Source organism: Paralichthys olivaceus, chromosome 23 (assembly GCF_024713975.1).
Source record: "Paralichthys olivaceus isolate ysfri-2021 chromosome 23, ASM2471397v2, whole genome shotgun sequence".
NCBI lineage: Eukaryota > Metazoa > Chordata > Actinopteri > Pleuronectiformes > Paralichthyidae > Paralichthys > Paralichthys olivaceus.
Window position 1 is genome coordinate 12,746,033 of NC_091115.1, and position 25,320 is coordinate 12,771,352.

The 25,320-nt window shown below is 40.0% G+C and overlaps 1 protein-coding gene and 1 long non-coding RNA gene across 3 annotated transcripts in view; one reads left to right on the forward strand and one right to left on the reverse strand.

Annotated features, from left to right (window-relative positions):
* LOC109632810 (uncharacterized) overlaps positions 1-25,320 on the forward strand; it is an 82,621-nt gene that overhangs the window by 5,579 nt on the left and 51,722 nt on the right. The window lies entirely within an intron of this gene.
* The window catches only part of LOC109632809 (chemokine-like protein TAFA-2), a 51,433-nt gene continuing 42,652 nt past the window's right edge, over positions 16,540-25,320 (reverse strand). For both annotated transcript variants that reach the window (XM_020092265.2, XM_020092264.2), the window contains exons 4-6: positions 22,846-22,970; positions 22,183-22,239; positions 16,540-17,782 (exon numbers count right to left, since the gene is read on the reverse strand). In XM_020092265.2, coding sequence (XP_019947824.1) covers positions 22,210-22,239; positions 22,846-22,970 — 155 coding nt within the window. In that variant the 3' untranslated portion in view covers positions 16,540-17,782; positions 22,183-22,209. The remainder of the gene's footprint in view (positions 17,783-22,182; positions 22,240-22,845; positions 22,971-25,320) is intronic.

A 25,320-nucleotide genomic window follows, 5' to 3' on the forward strand; every position in this document is an offset into this window, starting at 1 on the left:
AGAGGCAGGTTCTCCAAGAAGGCAATTATTCATTTAATTAGTGTGGAAACGAGGTTCTGCTGGTTGTGTACTGACGAATTACGGTTGTGCACGGTAATTAAAGATTTGAGCTCCTCGCCACGAGCATAAATCAAATTTGCAAAGATGTCGGCCGGAATCTGTGAAGCACTCGACCTCGTTCCTGCCAAATTGTCTGAGTCTGAACTGCGTTTGAAGTGAAACCTTTATCACACAGACTTTAATAGAAGCCAACAAGGTTTCCAGCAGTAATATTCTACCTGCAGTACCATTAATGAAGAAGTAATTATTGACATTGTCATGTCACTGGGGACAGATACTGAAGACCAGTGTAAAATTGGAGGATCCTGATTGGTTAGAATGAGCTCCTGGGTGGGGTCTGCTGCCTTGACCTTGTTCATTCATGTAATTATCAGGCAATTTCAGTGACATTAAATTAGCTTTTCCTTTTCATATATGCTGCAGTCGACTAATGATGATGACTTCATTAGGGCTGTTCTGCCCTGTGGACTGTAGTGAAGAAAAACACAGTTATCACATGCATGTATGTCATCGTTCTCATGCTCAACAGAGTCCGAGTGACACAGACTGCAGAGTGAAAGGGAACTGCATTGATGCTATCTACAGGTCTGTGTGTACTGTACAAACTAAATGGACGATAGCACGAGCGAGCATGCAGCAAATAGTGGCCACAGAGCAGAGTTAGATATCTCCTGTGTTATAATGGGAAGTGTGAAAATGTTGTTTGTTTTTAAGTTTGAAGACAAATGACAACATGGCGGACTGCCACAGTCTTGATAATTAATGGTAAACACTGATTAAAAGATGTGCGTGTCACAGAGGTAACAAAAACGAATGAGACACGAATCATCGCAAAATCTTTCATTTTCTGAGCAAAGTGGCTGCTTCTCCTCACATGCCTGTCTGATATAGTGTGAATAGTTTAGGACACAGAATTTCTAGTCAATACAATAAGTGAAACTATTAATCATAAGCAGGATAAATAATACATTCATCTAAACCTAAATTGTAATAACTAAGTATATATTTACTCTTACGTAGTTTTCATTTTGTTTGTTGTTTCTGTTTAAATATCTAGAGTCTTATAAAATCATTATTTCCTTCTTGGCAAGCAAGAGGCAGCAAAAACCATAGCAATAGCTTTATATGCACTTGGACTAATTACTGGTAACTTGAAGCTGTCGTCTGTTTAGAAAGCAAGAAAGAAAGTACATTCATTTGGCTGACAGGCTTGCGGCAGTGTTCACCCTGTGTGAAGAGATACAGGTACCAGGAAAGAGACGAGAGGCAGGTTCATTTGAGGTCTCTGCCTCAAAGTCCACAAGAATTCAACTAATTGTCAGACAAACACTAATTAGGCTCAACCGTTACCTGCAGTCTGTGCTCCTTTTGAATTTGCTTTGATGATGATGATGAGATGGTTATATGGAAACACAGGAGAACAGGATAATAACAAAATGCAACAGTTTAACATGAAGCATGTTTATCATAGATTATGGAGAAGTAATACTGATGAATTGTCATAATTACCAATACCAGTAGCCAAGCTACATCAATACCATCCCAATCAATCAATATCTGATCCTTGTAGGCGAAAGGTGCTTTTGTTGGTACTGGAATTACAAACCTCATATCCACAGATATCTTTCTCTGTCATCTTAAACACGCCCACACTCACCACAGGATATTGTTATTATTAATATCATTGCTCCAGAGGCAGCGACACACAACCTCACGTCTCACGGGTACTGACGGGGGAAGCGGATGTAAACAGAATGGAGAGTGGCGTGAAGCAACAACTGGCTCTAATGTTAATGAACAAAAGCAGAGCATGGATGAAAACATGGTTCTTCCGGTAACAATATCTGTCAACAGTAGCACGCTAGCTGACACTTATGGTTACTGTTGTTTGGCAGCAGCAATCAGCCGTCTGTGTCTCTCATTGGCTGTTGTGGTTCTGCTCAGAAAGCACTGACGTAATCACCAGATTTTAAAATATTTCTAAATATCGAACATGTTTGCTGCTTAGATTTTTAATATCTCTGCCAATGAAGTCTTTTCTCCAAACATATGTCCCATCATTTAGACAAAGGAACTCCACATGGACTTGTCCTGTTCATTAGATCAGTGACTTTACTTAGAGCGGTGCTTTAAGTAGATTTCCTCTCGTGATCAGGGTGGGAAGTGTGTGTGCATTTTCATAAAGTCAGTGATGCAGCAAAGACATAACACAGCTAAACCCAGACTTTTTTTTTTTATTTCAAGCCAATACTTCTGATGAAAACAATAATTGTGGGGAACTGTTTGGATGCTCGCTGCCTCTAGAGAACTGCATTGTCAGAATAGTGATGTATTCTCTGCTTGGTGCAGGATGAGGTGTACATAGAGAAAAGGATCCTGGCCCTCATGAAAGCAGAAACAAAGACGCCCTGGTGAAATGATGTCCAGAGCTCACTGAATACACACTGAGCCACGGAAAGGCAACACGTGAGCTCAGTCCCACTTTCCCTGTTTAATGAACTTATATCCTGCGAGATTAGCATCAACTTTTTTTAATTTTTCCTTCCACTGAAGTTAATTTCCATAGTCTCCGTCAAACACACATTTTCAGCGCTCGCCATTGTTTAATTAAAAGGAGGTGTGTTGCACAAGAGCACGCACACGCTGGCTGGATGAAGGAGCTCCTCCACCGGGACTTCATTCGATTTGAGAGACTTCGCGTGGGTGGGAGAGCGGAGATGCACTTGCCAGAGAAATGTACAGTACTCCACCAACACACTGAGTGCCCCAAGGGAGTTGACGGCAAAGAATTCCTCAAGGATTTTTTCTTTCAGTCTCTTGCTCTCTCGCGCCCCCCCCCCCCCTCCCCTCTTCTCATTTGGTTGCGGTAATTCATCATGGAATATCAAAACCATTCAAAGCTGCAGCACAGAAATGATGAAGGCTTTCTGAGCCAGTGTATAATTGGTTTCCGTGAGGTGCCACCATCCCTATTAAACCTTCTTGACTCCCTGTCCCTAGCAGTAGCAGCGAGACAGGAAAAGCCCCCGCAAACATGGAAGAGTTTGACGGCTGCGAGAGGACGAAGAAGTCTTGGCGTCTTCAGAATATGAACGTAATCACAAGAATTTGATTTTTTTCTCTCTGCCTTTCCTTCTGTTTTAGGAGCGTGCATTCACATAATGACCTTTTTGAACACACACCAGGGGAGAATCTGAGTCATTAATACACCAAGGCAAAAAATCCAATGTGGCACTTCAGACTGACCTTAATTATATTGTCCAATTAAAACAAGTAACAGTCATAACATTTTTTAATAATGATAAAAGCAAGTGATAAAAATATATTGGAGCATTATTCGTGGAAACAAAATATCTCAAATAATCAATTTAAATTAGACGTTCTTACATCTGGATCTTAACGACCTTCTTCCCAAGAAATAGGTCAGTTGTTCTCTCCAATCATTTCTAAACCATAGCCATGTGGTTATTATCGTAACATGTAATGAAAGGTGTCATTATAGGTTTCATTGTGTCGTCTGTATCACATAATTTTATTAAATTCAAATGTTTCAACCTGCAGCAGCAGGTTTAACAAAACAAATATTTATTACCTCCACCAAGGAGGGTTTGATAGTGTATTTGTCAGCAGGAATACAAAAACGACTGAAGCTATGTTCAAACAAACTTTATGGAAGGATGGGACATGCACGGGTGCAGTTTTTTCTTTCATTTTCTTTTATAGCGACAGGGTGTGTTTTGACATTTTCGCCAATTTCTCAGGCATATTTGAAGAACTGATATCTATTAGTGTGTGCAGTGTGGTGCAGCTTGATTGAATTTAATGGGACTGTTGGACCTTGGTGGAGGTGTACGCTCTGCTGAGTGCCATTCTAGTTTTTTTCTATTGTCAGGCTGCCTCTAGTATATAGGGCAAGTGTTGAGGTGGATTGATTTGTTGAAAAACACAAGACTCTCACACAGGAGACAGTGATTGCTCCACAACCTCAAATATTGTTGTTACACTAACACAACCGCTTTACAGTGTGTGGTCATTTAGGTTGGGAGGACAAAGAAGTTTGTCACTGCAGAGAAATGTAGTATTTTAGCTCAAGATTGGGACTTGAAAGAACTCCAGTGTTTGCCTGAGGTATCAAACAGCCTCTATTAGCTGGCAGTACAATGATCGGGCTGAGAAAGTGTAATGGCGTAAAAATCAGCCTTTACCTTTATTTATTAGTTGTTTTTTTTTACCTGCTGATTACTTTAAACCAGAACTTAATAGCTTAAAGCTGAACTTTCACATACGAGCAGCACAACAGGAGAGTCTCCACTCAGACGTGTTCACAACAGCAGAGAAATCTCTGCAGTGTTTGATGTAATTTATCAATTCTGCTGCAGAATTGATGTGTTTCAGTTGACAGCATCTACACCGGTGTCAGCCCTTATTACCAAAAGCTCTCGTGACATCTTTCTCTGTGTCTTCTACATGCATGGTTATTTCACCCTGAGATATTTGTTTTGCAGTGTGTTGGAAATGTCATCAACACCCTTATTTGCTTGTGGTGAATCCTGATGAGGATCTCCTGCTGTGTTCTTACATGAGATCATTGTGACATCCTCCTGAGTTTAGGGGGCTGGCCAGAGAAACTTGGTAAAAGTCCACAGCCCCTCACTCGTTCAGTTCAGCGCATGTATGAAAGCAGCTATTGTCACTGACCCACTGAAGTGCAGCTAGAAGTAACCAGGTTAAAATTGCTCTTGTGTAACACTGACTGCATTAGGACAAAAAGACCCCTAAGAAACACAGTATTTAATTTAAAGTAACTTTAATTAACCAAATTCGTCCCACCATGGTCACAAAAGCAGCATTCAAAGTTTCAGACAAATAATGACAACATCTAAAGCTGCTTTGAATATTTGTTTAATATTGTATGTTGACGTCTGCCTTTACTTTTAATCTCAATGAAGACAGCGTTAGAGCTGAGAGCTTCTTGAGCCCCGGTGACTGCAGAGCGCCAGAGGCTCCGAACGCCATCTGTGACTTTGGCTAGACGGTTCCTGCTGCCTGGCCCACTCACACAGATCACACACACGGCACCGCTGCACCGACACATTCGCGGCCGAGATCCGACCGTCATCTGCAGCCAACAGCGGGCTCAGCTCCTTCCTCCCTGCAAAGCGCTGAGGAGGGGAAGGCTGAGTGCCCTTCCTGCTTTTTACTGAGAGAGAGAGAGGCATCTGCTTCTTCACACAGTATCATCCAGATTCAGCCTGCAAGCCAGTAGAATGATGTGTGTGGGTTTTTTTGTGGAAGTTATAATACCCCAGTAGACCTGCACCCTGTCTGAACTGGTGATTACTGGTAACACCTTATACTCGTTGGACAAAATGGTCATGGGTAATATCATTGACCATGTTTAGGACACATTTCATGAATAAATAACAGGAAGCTCCTGATTATCTACTAATCAATAGTTAATGATTAATCGGCTCCTTGATATGATAATTGCTTGTTAATGATTATTCTCTACCTTTGTGAATCTGCATATTGACCCTTTCTTGAGGACCACTTCTGATTAACTCTCAATCAGATGAGAAATGACTCATAACCCATAACTAATCATTAGTTTTTGTTACATACATATTGATATTTAAATCAAACTAAACCAGTGATTAACTTGTTAAATGTTCTCTTATGACCACCAATATGGAAATATGTTATATTTTTCGGCTAAGTTACTTGAAGCCTAAAATCCCAAATCTTATGTTTTCAGAACAACAAAAACAAGAAATGCAAAACAGTAAACTGTTTTTCTTTGTTTTTAATGAAGCACTACTTCTGTGATACTAATGCAACTGGCTGCGATCTACTACTGAAGTACAATTACAAAAGCAAATCAAAAATCTGATCACGCAACTCGATTACATCCAAGATTTTCTTCAAAATCCGTCACTAATCCACTTCTATAAAAACACCCATGGCATTTGTTATTGGAGCATGAATACCTGACCCTGTTGAGCTGGGTTTGGATATCTGGCTTTGGCTCAGGTTTGGTTATCATGGCTGGGCTTTCTACTTTTTTTTACTTTGCAGGGGAAACATTGGGCTTGGCTTTGGGTTCTGATGCAAAATACAGAATGCCTGCCAGGCTCGGTTAGTTTTATCACAGGCTCAGTCAGGTTCGGCCCAAAATTGCAGCCTGAGCAGTAATCTATTTACTATTGCTTTGGCTGAGTCTGAACTGATAGTTGGAGCCTGCTTTATTGCCATGGGCAGATTTATTTGAACTGCACTCACAGAAACACAGACATTCCCAGACTTCCGCACATGTGGCTGCAATTGTTCGGTTCAAATATGTGCCGAACCAGAAGGCCCATAATGAAAATTTCTGTTAGGAATATGTGCACGGTTACACTCCTCGTGGCTGGAGAAATGTTTAAACTTTCACAGGTTGGGTCATTTCAGTCTTGGGTAGCACATATCCTGGCAACCTGGGCTTTGGGGAAATAGAGATAGTAAAACCATGGGGGGCTGAGTTTGCTTTCCTGCCTTCAGCTGGGCTGCTACTGTGTTTGTTGGTATTTGTGAGGATGAGGGGGATATACTGTCATTTGGCCGATGCTTACAGGTGCTTAAACATGCAGCGCTCTCAATGAGAGAGTCTTCATGCCACAACAATGAGCGCAGTTAATGTATTACAGTCGCAGCCTGGTGTCCACTTGAGCACTGTGGCTCGCCAAGGTTTCTTTGAGCAAAACAAACATGCTCCCTGCTGGAGAGAGGGATCAGTGCTGCGGCGCTGTGCCTCTAATAAATCCTGAGGCCGCACACACTCATGAATAGACAGCGGACAAAGGGTTAGTAAGAGGGGGTCAGGATTTACTGTCATTCCCCCATATGTTGATTAGAGCAGCAGGGGACATATTCATTAGCAACCCTGTTATCTAACTCCCCGAACACGAATAATGAGGCGCTGCTGTGTTACACAGTGTAACTAATAGCAAACATGCTCTCGCTGGAGTAAATATTCATGCCGACATCAGTGCAGCTCTTCAGAAAATCTGTGTCTAATTCATGAAAATTACATGGGACCATGTTCTCTGGATCAAAATGACTGGGTTTCAAACTCTCACAATTAAAATATTCCAAAATTTGAATGAATGGGTAATGAAGTTAGAACCACATGACGCTTTTCATGGGAAAGATGGGAATTTGGTCAAAATGTGACAAACTGCAAAGTTTCTGTTCATCAATTATGACTTTTTTTAAATTGGAAAGTTAACCAGTCTATAAGTTAGTGAGAGTTGGCTACTTTCAAATATTTAAGCCACATGAATGAAGTGAAATGCAGAGTTTAATTTGAAGTCAGTCCGCACAATAGTGCCACCTATGTGACACTGAGGACAGGTGCCAGAGAAAAATGTCGAACTACACGTCGGTTTCCGTCATATAAGTTAGTTAGCCATAAACCAAATATATGGTTTGAGTTTAGGTTTAAAATAATTTGATTGTCCAGGTTATCAGATGCTGGCCTGAAATGATTCTCAATATATGTCTTCTGAATTTGCTGTATAAAGAATTCACACTTCATCTCCTCCATCATTCCCTTCTCTGCACTGCTGTAATTTCAGTAAAAGAAAAAAACAACTTGACTAATAAAAAACAGGCTAGAATGAAAAATAGCTTCATGCATTCATTTTACTTCATGACATCATTCCTGTTATAAACTCCCAGTCAATCACACGGGTCAGCAGGTTGACATACACTACTTTGTCCCTTTAGAGGTCGATGAACCTCTGCTGCCGCAACCATGCCTCTGTTACACTCCTGTGGCTCCAGCAGCAGCAGCATCCTCTCCCCTCCCCTCAGCAGAAACCAGTCCTGTGTCCAAATAGAGTTGTAGAAACAGGAGAATCCCTGGCTTAAAGAACAAAAGAAGAGGCCAAGTTCAAGCGAGACGAAGAGAGTCGGTGAGATTAGAGCCGTCAATCCCTGCATCTCTAGCACCCAGCGAGGCCTCCTCGTGGGATCAACCACAAAGTTGTTATGGAAGTGAAGGAACTTTTCAAGTCCGCCGCCGCACTGTGCTGCCCTACCCACTTCCCTCCCATCTCGCAGCAGCATCAGGACGAGGTTTGAGAGAGGTTTAGGCAGCGTGATTGGGTGGGGTTGGTGGGGAGTTAGAAGAACTTTCCCTGAACTCTCGTCGGCTTTGTGTCTCCTACTTTCATCTCAGGTCACTGTCAGTAGTGGGTTTATCTTGTTAAAGGCGGCCCTGAGATGAAACGGGAACTATCGTTGCCGAACACGAAGGGGCCAGGCTTCCGGTGCCGCTTTCTCTTCCTCAGATACCTCAGAGTAATGTTTTGCTTTGTGCTAAATATAGGTCATTTAGTCGTGAGATGCTGTAACGCCACTGTCTCTTCTTGATTAATTAACTTGTGACTGGGAAATTCCACAAAGCGTGAAAATTGTAAGGAATATAACAAATTGTACACGGAGGACGTCTTCATAATTGAATGAGGGAAAAAAAAAGAAAAGTCACCACAGGGGAATAGAGAGAAACACTCTATTATGACTCTGTATCCTGGCAGATATAGCAGCCAGCAGGAGAAAATATCTCTGCCGGGCCCTGATGAATCCAGAGGCATATACCTAGACGACATGTTTGGATCAGTCAGATAAAGCCACTGTCAGGAAACAAAGCTACCGCCGAAGCTGACAAAAGACACGTTCGTTCAGTTCTGATGTGGCACCAGAAATGTGACAGTTATTGAAATGGTTTGCTTTCATGAAACCCTGCGTTCTCTCTTTCATGTTATTTGGTTATTGTGAATCTCCTGTGCCATTGTTGCCGTGGGCCTGGATAACAAATTCACCCCAGGCTGCCCAGACACTAAAATTGTACAGGTGATGGTTGACACAATGGAAAAGCAAATGACTATCACACTGTCTCTATCTCGTGGCTGCCTGACTTTTCCATGCCGCACACAGGTAAGCCTGATAACTCTGATGGCTCACTCTGATCATCAATGCCATCCCGTTTTTCTACTTTGTTGTAGTAGATGTAATGTTCAGCAGCATCTAATTTGTTCCTGCTTTCACCACTTTTTTTCATTTTTTTTTTACCAATTTTAACTTCACAATGGAATGATAAATTTGTGTCAGTGGGCAGACAATGGAGAGACAGCTTTGAGGAAAAATGATTTCTACAGACATTATGCAGCGCCAGATGCCTTGGTGTTCATTGTGTCTGTGCCTCTTTAATTTGGCTGCTGAACCTCGCTGGAGCATAATGCAAAGCTGCTCACTTTTCTGAAAGCAAATCCTTGACAAAAACATTTTCTCTCAAAACTGGTGCTGATATGAATCATTGTGGTGTAAAATTAACTTCACTGGTGCTGCGTCTGCCTACTTTTTGCTTTCACGTCAGTCTAGTTCAATGGAAAGAGAAATTTCACTCATTATCTGCTCACCACAATGCCGATGGAGGGGTGGGTGAAGTGTTTGAGTCCAGAAAACTCTTTTGGAGGTTCAGGGGTAAACAGTGTTGCAGCCAAATCCAATACAATTAAAGTAACTGGTGTCCAAACTCCAAAAGTTTTTTGTGGACTAAAACACTTCCCCCACCCCTCCATCAGCATAGTGGTGAGTAGATAATGTCTGTAGGTCAAAGGTCAGTTCTGGTTATACAGTTCCTAAAGTTAATACCTCCGCAAAGGAGGATTTATCTGTGTGACAGCAGGATTACGCAAAAACCACTCCACAGATTCTCAAGAAATTTGGTCCAAGGAACTAATTCATGGATCTTGATTAACAAAATTAGACATATTTAGAGGACTGAGATCTATAGGTGTGTAATTTGGTGCAGCTTGATTTTTTTAAATTTAAGGTGACTGTGGGGCCTTGGCAGAGAGAGTTGTTAAAAGTGCCATTCAATTTGGCCACACCAGTCACCATTACTGGTGGTCAGGCTGCTTGTAGAGAGAGAGATATTGGACTGTCATCTTAAACTGCTCTCTCCACCACCATCAACAAAACACCAAATGAGGAAATAACTTTTGGTAGACTGATATTCATCCCTGCAATAAGACTTGCAGAATCAAAGCCTGGCAGCGTGTTGTGGCCCAAGGCCTCGATGTTGTTTTTTCCTTTAATTTGTCTCCTATATCTTCATGTGCTCAAGTAAAATGCTTGGCATGAATCAGCTCATATTTTCTGAATTTCATCCGGTATGTGCAGCTGTATTGCACAATTCAAATGGTGATTTGAGTCAAGAAAATAATTAAGAGAATTAACTATTATATACACAGGTAACACGTAAGCGTGAATACATTTAAGCAACCCAGTGTTAGGGTCTATAACATTGATCTGCTTTACAACATTAATCAGCACATATTGTATTTATTTACATTTGTATTTATATTTGTATATTTAGATATTTGACTCAGTTTTAACCAGACCCTACAGGTTGCAGATACCCACTGACCCTCACCTCATCATTTAAAATAAAGCTTAAATTATAATAAAAAAACTCTGGTTTCTCTATGCCTATTTAATTATGTATAATAAGGTGTTATATATTCCGAGTATTAAAGTGTAATTAGCTGCTTCGCTGTTTTTCACACCCGGGTTCTCTTCGTTGCCATGGTCATGGAATGGGCATGTGTTTAACACCCAGGCACTTACATGAGAGCAGCGTGACCACTTTGTCCCCTTCAGATAACTGCTTTTTGTTTTATATAGACCGACTCAATGGAGGTTTGTTGTTTGTGATTGTGTCTCTGCCCTGTCAGACCCCGTTGTTGTCTTGATGACAGCACATCCCCAGAACTAAGCCATTATAATAATTAGTAAACTGTTATAATAACCAATAACAATCGCATGCCTCGTGGTGTAACCTTTAACTGTTCGACGCCTGTCTCCTGGGTGTGTGGAATCAGAGCTTGTTGTGATGAGGTATTGAGCTGGGTGCGGGGGGGGGGGTGTATTGTCTTTGAAGAGGCACAGCAAATAAAGTGTTATACCAGCGAAGAATCTCTTATTCTTCCTGTGTCTTATCCACATGTAATCCAACACTATGCTGTGAGGGATGTTTCACGGAGCTCAGGGGAGCGCTGATCCATCTCGGTGCTAATTAGAGACGTCTCAGTTTTATTGGCGCAAGAAGGAGCGGATACTGTTCAGATCGTCAGCTCGGGGGGGCGGCGTACGTGCTCGGGGATCTATTCCTCATCAAATTTCCGATAACTAAATATAGCGATAACACTCCTGAGGGCAGTGTTAATGACATTAATGGGTGCAACAGCGATACATCACTGTAGCACCTATAATAACAGTAAAGATTGTCCTCGGGGGTGTATCAACATTTATGCAGCAGTTACAGGTGCATGTGTTCTGAAGGAAAAGTTTTCTTAACAACCGTGTGCGTGGCAACCATCAGCAGTGGGAACACGTCTGCAGCCAATTACACTGCATGGGTGACCCTACAGCACTTGTTGTTTAAATAGAGTGATGCCTCATTCTAAACATATTTATGTTCCATTTCAGCTTTTCACATTTTAGTTGCTACACCATCTGATAGAAATTCATTTTTTTAATAGTTTTTCTTGTTCTGATCCCTGTGGGGACTTTATTTTTTTAATGATGTATTCACACAGATTATGACTTAATCACTAAAAAGTTTCAGAGAAGCATCTTTACCCCACCCATGCTGAGAGTAGTTTGACAGGTGAATACTGAAAACATCTGTTGTTGTGTTGACGCCGACTGAATTTAATACACAATTCATTAATCAAATTAAATAAATCCAAACAGAGGCTGACAAAAGGAGCTGCAGTTATGGACAGGATGAGGAAACTGAGCGCATGTAAACCTTTTAAACCTTAAAGAAATAACTCATAATAAAATGATGAAACCGAATATGAGCACAGTAAATGTGAGGCAATGACTGAGTTGATCAGATTGCTGATTGAACAAAAGGTCATTTGAAAATGCTTTGATTAATCAATCAACCAGTTTTATCCATTGACACTAAGTATATCAAATTACTGTTAGCAGTAAGGCCTATGCATATAATATATATATATATATATATATATAGGAGAATGTGTCACATCACATGCACCAGATGTTGATGTACTTGGATGTATAGATAGAATAAAATGAAGACTTTGACATTGTAGATTATATTGAATGGAGTTCTCAGGCTTTCAGCACACAGCAGAGAGGAGCCTACTGTGAATCAACACTTCTAATAGGTATAGGCTGTACTATACCAGCAGAAGTATATAAATAATTCCAGTACTGCATGTCATTTGTCGTTTGATGCTTGATGAATGCATCCTATTGCTGGATGTGAGGTGCATCCATAAAAAAAGCGTCATTCATCGTGTATATCACGCATATTTTGAAACATCATACACTGCTGCATTGCATTGAAAAAAACAAATTACATGAATAGATAAAACATTTCTTGATAGTTGGCACATTTGCAAATGACATTTTCAATCTCCAACGTTCCTCCACCTCCTCCCTGTTTTGGAAGGGTTGGAAGTCTCCACATCTGTAATTCTCTCCCTGACGTGTTATTCTGACAAGTCCTTTTGTTATGTGAAACAATTAAATGAAATTAAAGTACAAAGCTGTTGATGGAATCAATGGTTTCCAGTAGGTCTGTGTAATGATATTTCTTTTCCCAGAGAATCGATGAGCTCTATTCCCCTGGTGGACTGTGTAATTACAAAACCCTCATTAGATTATGAAACTATACAGCATATGGCACGAAGAGGAGATTCTTTTGATGTGCTCTTGTAATGACTGCAGCAAGAAAAGAAAAAAAGAGAAAGGGGCACTTGCCTGCTTTTAGTTCATTTAAATCTCAAAGGTTTGAAAGCAAGGTTTTCTATTTTTCAGCCCCCCCTCTTTCGGACACTCCCCCAACTCCTCTGTAGCGACTCAGATACCAGCCTGGGAGAACAGGAATGACCCTGGAAATGTGTTTAGACACACCAAGGCCGGTAGTGTCACAGACTTTTGATTCACCAAGAATGTTAATCATTTCTCCAAAGGATCCGTTTGTTAAAGGGCTGGATGTTAGAGGCAAGCGCCTCTAACATCCAGCCCACATCTAACATGAGAGAGATGTTTTCGGCAGCTTGTCTTGTGTTCTCAGCGCAACACATGTCACAGACTCCACGTTGGGATAAGAATATCAGGCTGGGAAACGCAGTCATTCAGTGTTACTGTGGTTGACGGGCAGAGACACGCAACCGTGTCTACAGCAAGTGCAGGGGGGATGTTCCAAAATGAAAAAAAATGACACAAAAGTAATATTTTCAGATTCTATCATCTCCCTGCGTCTGTCAGACATCTGCAGCTGAAACAAACCCTCGATTACACCATCACTTCTGTTGTGGAAACATTTTTTTCATGTAATTTCCCCAAAGGGAAGCCTTTCTTTTAAAAAAAAAAAACAAAAAAAAAAACGAGCAGTGTCAGCATTGCAGCTAGAAAATCAGGGGAAATCCTCAGCAGTAATCTGGCTTCACCGCTTGGTAAACTGTGGGTTGAGATCCACATTGACTTATAGGCTTGTTGCTGGTGGGTCCCTTTACGACAAGGATATAAAAAAATTTAATAAGCCTGTTTCCCGGAGCAATGAAAACTAATTTCTCACCGGGGTCCTCAGCTAAAAAACATCTAAGAACCTTTCATCTCAACTACAGAATTATGTGTAAGATTGAGAAACATGTGGATGAGGATCTGATCAAGGAGGTTTTGGGAGCATTTTTTTTTTTTTTACAGTTCTTTGTAAGTTCAGTATTTAAAATCAGAAGCAGACTGTAATGGCAACTAATGTGTTTTTGTAGGGCTGCAGGGAATAATTGGGCTTCACTTTCTCCAAATGATCATTTCTAATGACATACTCTCAACTCTTGCACTGAAAGAGCAGATTAAAAGTTACATCAAAATTTGGATGTAAATTTGTTTGCATTACCAGATTTTCCCACTCTTACATCGTGAGCTACTTTTAATGGGTGTGCTCACTAGAATAAAAGAACACATTTCTATTGGCTTTATTTGATGGAGACTTCAAAATGGTAGCGCTTAGCTGCATTATAGGTCATAAGCCCTTTCTCCATGTAAGTAGGGAGAAATTCTACATATAGTAGCTTTAATTAAACAGTCTAACTTCCTATGTAGAAAATTGAAAAATACAGCGACAGCGTTTCTGTGATGAAGCATCAACTAGTAAACCTGGAACCCTTTCTGGGGAAGTAGGTTGCACCAATTCCCTCTGAGGGACAAACCAAACCATAAAAGTCCTCATCCAAAGGGTGGTTTCATTTTTTCAAAGAATAAAGAACAAGGACTCAGAATGAGTCAATGTCATAATAACAGATAGGACTCTTGTTGTGAAAGGCTTCGGGGAAGAAGAAAACATCAACATTTGACATAATTTAACAAGAAACAACAAAGAAGGTAGAAATCTGTAGCAGGGCTGTGCATATATCAGAGTAAACTGACCATTTTACCTGCTGTTTTACTTCAAAACGTTTCACTTCTTGACGCTGTGTGATTTCACCCACTGTGACAACGGGAGTCTGGACGTGCTTAAAACCAACTTTAGCTGTTGATTTGGAAACTTCAGCCTCCTCTTTGAGGTGACGACTCTGTAAAGAGCCCTTGATGTTTCTGGGGAGTTTGAAATGACGACACAGCGGCACATTGAACTTGACTGAACTCCTTGAGTCATCAGACAACTCAAAACAATTTCTGTAGCTGTCGGTCTGAAAGTCAGATAGATGGATTAGTAAATTAAAGTTCCCATTAACAAACAACTTAACACCACTTTATTTACGTAATATAATTTGTTCACAGTTGCTTTAAGACAAGTCAGATGTGACCTGCTGGTCTGTTTGATATAAATATACCTAGTTAACCCATCAACTTCTCTCTGGCTTTCTGTTTGTCTGTGGACAGCACACAAACTGCTCATCTTATTGGAACTGAATAAATAGGCGGCCATTGCTCTGATATTAAACTGAGACACAGACACAAGTCACAGGTGCTGATCTATGTCACGGCAACAACATTCAAATAAATCATTCAAACGTATAAAATTCACAACTGGAGCAGTAATAAAGCTTGCTCAGCTTCATTTTATGAGAAACACTGACTATAAAATCTTCACTGAAGCTTTCTAACTTCACTCTGCACCTTAGACTGTTCTCTGCACACAAACAGTAAAAAGTGACAGTACTGTTTTGTAGAACTGTTTGAGGAGGACTCACTAATGACAGGGAGTAATCCTGAAGTAGCTCTGGAGCATTAACACGCCAATCAAATGGCCCATTCCAAATATAGAGCTTTAGAACAGGCACTACTCTATTCTAATCCAATGCAAAAGCCTTGCAGTATTTTATCATATTCAGGCTTTGATGACAGTGGGTTTGTCTTTGTTCAGTTCAGAGTTGGTATTGTATTAACAGTAAAATATGTTTCCAACATTTTATCCGTCATCATATCAGAAAACCTTCAGTCCTGGCAGAACCACCACTAACAAGTGTTGCCAGCTGAATCAACACCTCTGACACCATATCAACAAACCTAATTAAACACAATAAGCTTTATATAACAGTATTGCAGGGCTGTTGTATTAATGAATATGTATTAATGATGTGCGTTTAATACCTTGATTACTTTAAGACTATTCCCTCAGCACTTTGTTAGATAATTAAAAGCAGAAAAAATGTGAAGCACACATTACTGATTTATATTCACCACAACTGGGAATGGGGAGCGCATGTGAAATAGTGTCTTGTTTTTCAGATTTATAATGTTTTTGATATTACTGTGTGGGTCCGTGTGAAAAACCTGATTATTATTCCCTTGTACATGATCACAACAGTACCAGGCTTCTTGTAATGAAGATAAATGACCTTTTCTACGAATCTGGAAATCTCTTCAGACAAATATAATTTTTATTTGTTTATAAAAAAGATGTGTTTTGAATCAAATGAATCAGCCTTTAACCTAATTATAACAAGCCCATCATGTTTTAGTTTGAAAAATCCAGGGCTTTGTTGTAGTCTGAAACGATCACTTTGACACTCACCACTGTTTGCTCATTGGGTCGGTCACAATATAGCCTTCGTCTGGCTCCTGTCACATCCCCCCTTCCAGAACAAAACCAACTGGCTTTAGTCTCATCTACCAGCGTAGTGTTGTTGACCCTCTTGTCTCTGCTAACAGCTGTTGTGCAGCTAAATTCTGCATTTTACAGTGATTCCACTGCTTAATGTGTAGACAAGCTATTATTCAAGCAATCTGTGTACACCACCACACATGCCCCACTTGGCCCATTTTCAGGTATATTAGTATGGACGGGGATTAAAACTGAAAAAGAGCCAAGATGCAATGTGTACAGATTATTTCAGCTTGAAAATGCCCTTTTCAAAAAAAATAATTAAAATATGTTAAAAAGACACAAGGTTTTGGTTACACAACCATCGTTTATTACTGATGTCATCACTTACACAGACAAAAGAAGTGTTAGCGATACCTACTTAAAGGTGATCAGCAAATCATACTTGAGTAACTAGTTGAAAACCGTTTTGGGATCGTCACCAAAGTGTGTTTAGAATTTGGGCTCAAGAACTGTGACTTAAAAACACAAAATTTGGTGGCAGGAAATGGCAGAGTGATTTTCAGAGGAAACATGAACCAAGAGTGGATCCAACTTTCTGACCGTTCACAGCTGGTTGGTCTGATCAGTTTGGGCTGAGACTAACAATTTGGTCAGTGGAATCAGATTTGGCTCTTCAACCCTGAAAGCCCTGAACTGCCAGATCTTTTATTAGGGTTCAGCAGGATGTTCAGGGTGATTGTGTTGTTCTCATGATACATTTAAGCCAAGTTATCCATCCAAGCAAATGCATCCAAAATACTCTGTTAAATAACCTTTTTGTCGACACTAGATATCCAACAAAAGCCTGATACGCTACTAAGTCGCTCAACAACTCAACTTAGCGGTGAAAGTGAGAGGCACTCACTCTGCAGCTACTTCTGGAGACTGAAATGTTCCCAGTAATACACTGCAAACAGACTCCTTTCCCAGAAAAAGAATCATGGACTGCTCATCTTAACGGCAAAATTTGAAGGATACTTGGCGATTGAGATTTGCAGCTCTTTTATAGCACTGGTGTACTTCAGCTGTCCTTGTGTGGTACATTGATGAATGGGATTGTGTTTTTGTGTTTGAGAATCACCCTGAATATCTGCTGCCTAGCCATGTTTTCATCTTCATTTGAAAGTCACAACTGACTGATGAAACAAAATCACAATTTGTTTGAAGAAATGCGATGCTTTCAACAAACTGACCCGCCCTTCACCCCGGTCAACTTGTGATGGAAATTCCCCTATAAAGAACATAGTACTCTACAAATTAACATATAAGCAAAGTTCACCTTTGTATTCCACTACGAGCAGTAACAATGTCAGAGAATAAATCCTGTTGTCCGGTAAGGCTAGTCCTCCAAAAAGAAGTGTTGAATAATCAGTAGTTTTATTAGAATCTACTCCTCTGTTTCATGTCCATTGAGTTCAAGAAGAAGCATTGAGAGTTTTCCAAAGATTGACTGCAGTCCAGAAGAAAGAGTCTCTATATACACGAAGGTCCTCGGCATTATTCATTTCTCCTTCGATGATCCAACAAAGACCTGAACCGTTGATTCACCTGTGACAGAAGAGACTTGTTTTAAAGTAAAATCAAAGCTGTGACAATAAACTCTTCATGTATTGTGTTTGAAGAACAAACCACACATTCTTATTATTAGATATATATTTTACAGATACGCATCTCAGTGATACACATAAATAGAAAAGGATAGATAGATATATTGATAAATAGATACCTTGGATCATCAGATTTACATAAATACAACTCAACATTATCAACATCAAAATCAAAACAAGAGTGTGAGACTTCTGCCAACACTGATTGAATGTCTTAAGAGTTTTGAAGGTGAACCAAAACGTTGTGAGCCACAAAAAAAAGAGAAGCCCAGTATATCAAGAAAAACTGCAGAGTTGGTTGACAATTTCCTCACACTACAAGTAATGCGATCAAATTGTATTTAGTATTTTATCCATTGACTAGATAAAATTATTCCGTATACCCACTTTAATGTTCATTCTCTGGGTACCATGAAAAGCTATTCATTAGCACGTGATGCTAGCTGAGGAAAATTATCCCAGCAATGAATTCATGAAGATTTTGTTTTGTATTTGTTTTGTAATCGTCTTATTAAAAAGAACCATAAATCTGCGTCTTCACACCATCTACACAAGTCAAACTCAGTCAATTGTAAATGTGGTTTAGGAAACACCTGTGGGATTGTTTCAGATTTATTATCGTTCCAGTATCTAATAAAAGGCTTATATTGACCTTATACCTGAACTATCAGCATATTGATCGATCGGTTATGATATTAAATTCAGGATAAAGGATGCTGCTGTCTGGGTTTGTGCTCCACGCTGAGGTTTTCTCTCTCCAAGTCCAATGCTGTCAGACACTCTGAACACCTCCATTCTCCTTGAGATTAAATTGCCTGTCATGAAGCTCAGTGGCTGACTGGCAGCTCCTCTGCTCCTCTAAAAGTACATTCTGGAAAAGACTCTCGAGGAACATAACATAACAACCTTCATAACGACGTCCGCTATCGATTCCGACTGTCAGCCGCCATGTAGGTTTGACGGACTGAGGGAAGCCGGCACCGAACTAGTAAGGCTCCATTATCGTCGCTGAACTTTTGATGGGCAACAGACAGCTCCGACAGCCTGGTTAGATTAATTCGCAAATGGGTCATTTGACAGTGAACGGGGCAGAGCAGCGGTGCGGCACTCAATTATGCCGGAAAGCAAAACAATCCAAAAGCCATCAGGCCATCGCTTGACAAGAAAACCTGCATAATCATATCAAACACAGGGTAAAGAGTTTCAATAAATTCAGTTTGTTGGTCGCAGAACATGCTGCAGTGAATTCTCCCATTTGCAGAGCCATTTACTCTCCGAACTGCCAATGTGATTAATGTGCTACTAATTTGAGAATAACTGAAACAACAGTGAGCCTGGTGGGTTGTTGTCAGAAGAGAAAACATCTAGCATCATCAGGGATGGATATACACCGTGTCTCACTTTGAGGTGTGTGTGTGGGGGGGTCATTAATAGTATTCGAGAGACTGTCTGAAACATTGCTAAAAATGCTGACAGGAAGTGTTCTGCGGGTGTGGGGTTGGTTTAATTGGTGGCTGACAAGTGCTAATTTAACTGGCAAAGGATTCATTTCCATTTAGTGCCTGAAGTTAGTTTGGCTGAAAGATTTAACTCAGCAGGTGCATGGGCTTGTGTTCATGTAATTCAGCCGTGTAATTGGCACACTGCAGTGTCCTTCTCCGCAATATGTTTTGTGCTGTAACTACCAAGATTGGGATTCTCACAGAATGGCCATTTTATTGGTGGTCTAGTTAAGATTTTTCATCAGCAAAAACAGAATGCAAGAACACTGCCAACTCACCTCCACCCAAATTAAGTTTAACTGTCGGAGCAAATGTGGGATTATCAGCACAAATCAAAACTAAATCAATGAGTGTTCTTGAGACAAAATTGTAGAAGACATGTTGCTCCGCATTCATTTTAACGCTAGATAAGGAATTGATAGAAGGGCAGATGGATGGTAGGAGAAAATATTCAGTATTCTGCATCTACCACAAACACACAGCAAAGTAAACTGAACACTGAGAGGCTGTGGCTTACTCTGGCTGTTTGCTCTGAATACTCACAGAACAAAAACACTTTTCACCTTTACTGCCCCAAGTGGCAACAAGAGTTCACACTTCTTTTTTTAGTGTCTTGCAAATTCACTTCACAAGTTGGCATAAGAAGCAGATTGGATAACAAACGGTTCTCACATCAGAGCTTTTGTCTCTTTTTTATAATCCTTTAAATTAGTTGGGAGCATATCATTATTTTTAGCCAGTACTGACTGACAGTGTAATAAGACAGTGACAACATCGATTTCGCTGTGGTGTTGTATAATGTGATAATTCCGAGCCAGTATCTCTGGCCAACAATTATTTATGAGTGAAAAAGAAACATAAATCTGAAAGACCAGAGTGAATTTTATGTTTTGTGCTTCAGTGAGACAGACTCTTCTGTAGAGGAATGATGTAGCTGTTACTGTCATGAAAATTTCAGGAGTGCAAAAGTCTTGAACATAGACTGTAAAGCTGCTCTCAGACATGCACTGAACTCTGGAGATCCTCCACAGTTTCTCTGGTGGAGGTGTGTGTGTGTGAATGCAATTGCCCAAGTGAGAGACACGGGTCAAACCAACAACTTGAAGCACACGTCAAATTAATTTTTCTGCTAGATTAAGTTTGCGGACTTTAAAATCTTTTGTACTTGTGGATAATTTCTCAACATCTCACAGATAAACATCTCAATAGGTTTACTACAAACGTAAAGCAAGCATCTGTAAAATGAGCTTCACTTGTGGCAGCTGTTTTCCAAATCATATGAAATCTTTTTCTGCTGCTCGTGACATCTTTAGTATGTAGCTACAAATTGTGCACATTGGTTTGGTTGTTTTCAGTCAGCAAACAATAGATGAAAGGTGTTTGAGTTTTAAGGATGATGGAAACTAGGCCAAGTAGCACAGGATGCTGAAGGACTTGATTCAACAAGTGAATGAAATTCTGGACCTGTAACACCACATTATGTAATAAAACTTACAAATGTAATACATTTTTTATCACATAATGTGGTGTTACAAGCATTTACCTCTGAAATGAATTTTTGAGAAATGGATTTAATCTGTACAATCTGTAATGGTGAGAAGGACAAATTTCTGTGTGTTGCAGCTTCAGTTTGTTATTGGTGGATTACATCAAATCCACTGAGAGTCGAATTTCAAAATGTCAGATTCTGGCAGGTCCCATTGGGGCCAGACACTGTGTTTCTGACCCGGGGACAGAGCTGTCTCTGCCACAGACAGAAATGAATGATCTGAAAACACACTTTTTGTCTTGGATTGTCCCTTTTGGTTTATTTTTACAAGTAGTTCTATTAATCTTAATCTGTACGATGCTATAAACACCTCACGTTAAAAATCATCCTGAGTGCAGAACAAAAACTTTCCTGAGAAATGTTTTTCTCCTTCAAACTAAGATTCACTTGTGACTTCCTTTTGCTCAAACTGCATCGTGAGTCTGCAGAATGAGCAGGGAGTGAATAGAGAAGTTCAAACAACTGTGGCAAACAGCAGTGCGCTTTCTAACATTAGATCTGTATTCAGTCTCGTCCCTCTGATGTAAAGCATCACACACTGCAACGCTGCGTGCAGTCTATTTACGTCACCTTCCAGGATTTGTGTTTACAAATCCAAAAAGACACAGTTTAAAATGTTACCTCTCGTCGCCATTCAGGTGCCGCACATGTACAAAAGTTAACGCTGAAGCTTAGCTTGCATGGCACACACTGTTCATCACTCGGAGATTTGCTCCAAAGTGAAAAACTGTATTCCCCACTGTGTCCTGGGCTTTGTAGTAGCCTGCATTGTTTACTCTTTGAATCCTCAAGGTGTTTCCAGTCCGTTTGAATGCATTTTGGATACAGAGCAATGGAGGTCAGTATAGCTGGGGGTTTGGGGTTTATGTTGTGCTGTTTTCCCAAAAGAGGTGCAGAAGAAAGTGTGAAGGGGGGGTGTGGGGGGTCACTGCTTTAGACAGCCTGCAGAAAGACTGGAAACTCAGGAAACTTGTTTCTCCGGCTGAGTTCAAAGGTGTGCGAGAGGAATCCACTGGGAAATGCTGATGCTTTGAACAGGTTGTTGTTGTCTCTTTGGATCATACACCTCCACTCACACTTACCTCCCTCTATGGTCGAGTTACACTACTGGGAAATGTTTTAAATAATACCATTTGACACGTCTGTTACCATGAATATGACATGTATATAATATTATATGTAATCATGAGACACATAATGATCCCTGTTTGGAATCTCTGTTTTTCAATTTGATGTTAGGTTCACAATAAATAAGGCTAAGTAAAATAAAACAGTAAAACAGATATTTACCTGGACTCTGCCGTGAAGCATCTGTTGTTACCAGAGCTGGTCTTTGTCCGCAGAAATCTTTCCCGTCATCCATTTCACAAGAGACAACAAAAAACACAAAAAGATATATTTAGCTTTTATACTTACACGTCTTATTAAGACCTGGTAATTACCTTAATCTATTTTCAGACGTTTCCGACATTCAGGCTTGTCTAAGAAGCCTCGGCTGCTAAAAGAAAGAATTATATATAAATGATTTTGAGGTCCCGACAAGTCCCTGAATCAATAGCCCCAGGCTCCAGGCTCCCGGCTCCAGGCAGGTGTGGTGCGGGCATCTTAAATAATTAAGTACATGGAGAGAGGCAGAACTGAAGTCCACGGGTCGTCATAACAGAGTGAAGGATATGGGCATCATGTTACAATGTTAAAAGCACGTAATTGGCCAGTTTGGGGGCTCAAAGGGGCCTGAAAGTGCGAAGGAGACATGGCAGCCCATTGATTACAAGCCCCCTTGGGGGTCCAAGCAGCGCCTGCAAACATTAGCTGTTTTTAGGTAAAAGCAAAGCAGACGACTGTAACAAAAGACAAGGCCTCTTGACTTTGAAGAGTTGCCGTGTTTAAGGTCAGTTTCAACAGGTTTCAATAGAATACAATGAAAGCGACAGAGTTGCCTTTTAAATGTACCTTAGTAGTTTTGATCTTGTTCCCTGTAGCACAGCTCCAGCCCTTCAGATCAGGAAGAACTTTGCATTCCTCCCCGTCGAGGCACGGATGCATCTGGCACCACCACTTCTGCTCCACTATTGAGGCTAACAAACACACGCTGGGGTTAGAAATGTATTTTTTCTAGTTGTCTGTAGGCCATCAGGCCAGTGCTCATTTCATCAAATATTGAAATGTATTCCTATAGATGTAACAAATAAAACATAAAATAACGTGAAAGCCAAACTAATCATTGTTGTAATACACAGCCTTAAGACCTGATCCTACACTTTAATTTATCTCTAACACTGCATCTCTGCTAGCAAAGCCACAGTGTTTCCCATTTATTCTCTACACTGTGGCGACCTGCCGTATTCTCATTTGTTCCACCAATGTTTCCTAATGAACATTTTGTATCACTTTTCATAAGAACATAAAACATCTCCAACTTGGTGTGCACAGGGCTATTTGCTGCATTCTCATGTGTACTGTATGCATTACCACCCTCCATAATGTTGTTACTCTCCATGCAGACAGTCAGACCTCTTTCAGCTGCAGTTGTGGCATGAAACGCAATTCTGTCTCACAGAAGAACATATCTTTCACTCTTTAGTATGTATACCTGTCACTCAGAATCTCCTGCACACAAGAGGGACCTTTGTGCATTTGCACGCTACCACCATAGATTGAATTAATTCTGTGGGAAAATCTTTATTGAGGACATATTTTGGGATTTGTTGCAAGCACACCTACATTATATGGTGAGCTGGTGTGTCACATTCTCAAGATTTTAGAGCCTTGTCACACACATCCATGTGTTTAAGACTGAAACTGAAGAAGCATGGTTGGTTGGGAACATACATGTTGTATCCCGCTATACATGACTCTCAACATGTGATGGGAAAACCATCCAGTGCAGCTTCCATAAAAGAGAGCATTAAGCTTCTGCTACTCCATTGTGCGAGACATCATTTAAATGTTGGATATTACAGAGGTCATTATCTACATTCCACACACCCTCCACCACCATTACTGCTCTTCCTAATGAAGAGAAAGGTTATTATAATCCACATATAACACCGGAGCTTCGCAGGGTAAATTGCACAGAATGGATACTTTATGATACAAGGGAATCAATTTGTATCACACAGCTACGGTTATAGCTGCAGCGTGGTGTAAAAACTGCATCAGGTCAACTGCAAGCAGATGGTGGTTGTGGAACAGCGGCTATTAAGAAGCCACAAAGGTTCCTAGTGAAATGAAATGGGCGTATTGATGACCAAACATACATAAAGTGCATGGGACACATTTCACTTAACAGTTAATGATGCTTTAAAAACATGATCTGGAAAACATCTGGGAGCAAAAAAATCGATTTATACTTTAATTTCATTTCATTTATTGTGGCTGTAAATCTCTGCTTTGACCTTGATGGATAATCAGGCATGTATTTTGCATGTTCATGTAGTAAATGACTTGTAACTCAGTTCTAATGTTTTGAGAACATGAGGAGCTGAGCGATAATCATTTTTTTATGTTTAGAAATATCTCGACATTTATCCTCTGATGAAACACTGGAATGCTTCAATTACATTCATGTGGCAGTATTGGAGATCACAGTATGGGTGTTGGGAAACTGGCCAAAGCACGTTGTTCCGGCACAAGTGTGACATTAGCTTCCTGAAAAGCTACAGCAGATTGTCACTTGTAATTTAGCTGTTTATGAAGCACACAGTTTTCCAAACCAAGTTACTCATCAGTGATGTTAGATTTTGAGGCAGATGCAAACAGTTGAGCGTTTTAAAATACATCTGATGGTTTTTTTGCCTAATAATGCATGGAGCAATGCAACTTGTTGAAAAACTTATCTTGTTTGATTCATTTACTGTAAATTGTAATTAGTGTATTTATTCCCAAGCCTTCTACTTCTGCCCTTGTCTTCTGGCAGATTTTTCTGTATCAAGGAATGATATGATTTATTTTCTGTTTCTATTGTTAGAGTTAAAATAAATATTGGAATTAATCTAAATCCAAATCTGAGGTAATATACAGTTCTTTTTAGCTTAAATATTATTTGTAATCGATTATTCTATATTATTTTAAATATTCAATGGGACTTTATATGATGTATGAAATATATATTGTATCATTTATCCAGCCAGATGCTTTTATCAGTTATTGTTAGAATTATACATATTGAAAACTGAGTTTAAAAAGTATGATTTCTTGTTACAGATTCAAACAAAAGTCAAATTAGATCCACCTCAACTAATTTGTACAGTAAAATGCTACATACACATTAATGCATCAGATAAAATAATTAACTGTCATGTAATTGTATATATATAATATAATAACCTTAATATAATACTTAGGGGGAGGAGTTTTTCTTAAAATACTTGCAGTGCATTTTGAATTCAAAATAAAATACTATAGATGCAGGTTGTTATATACGTG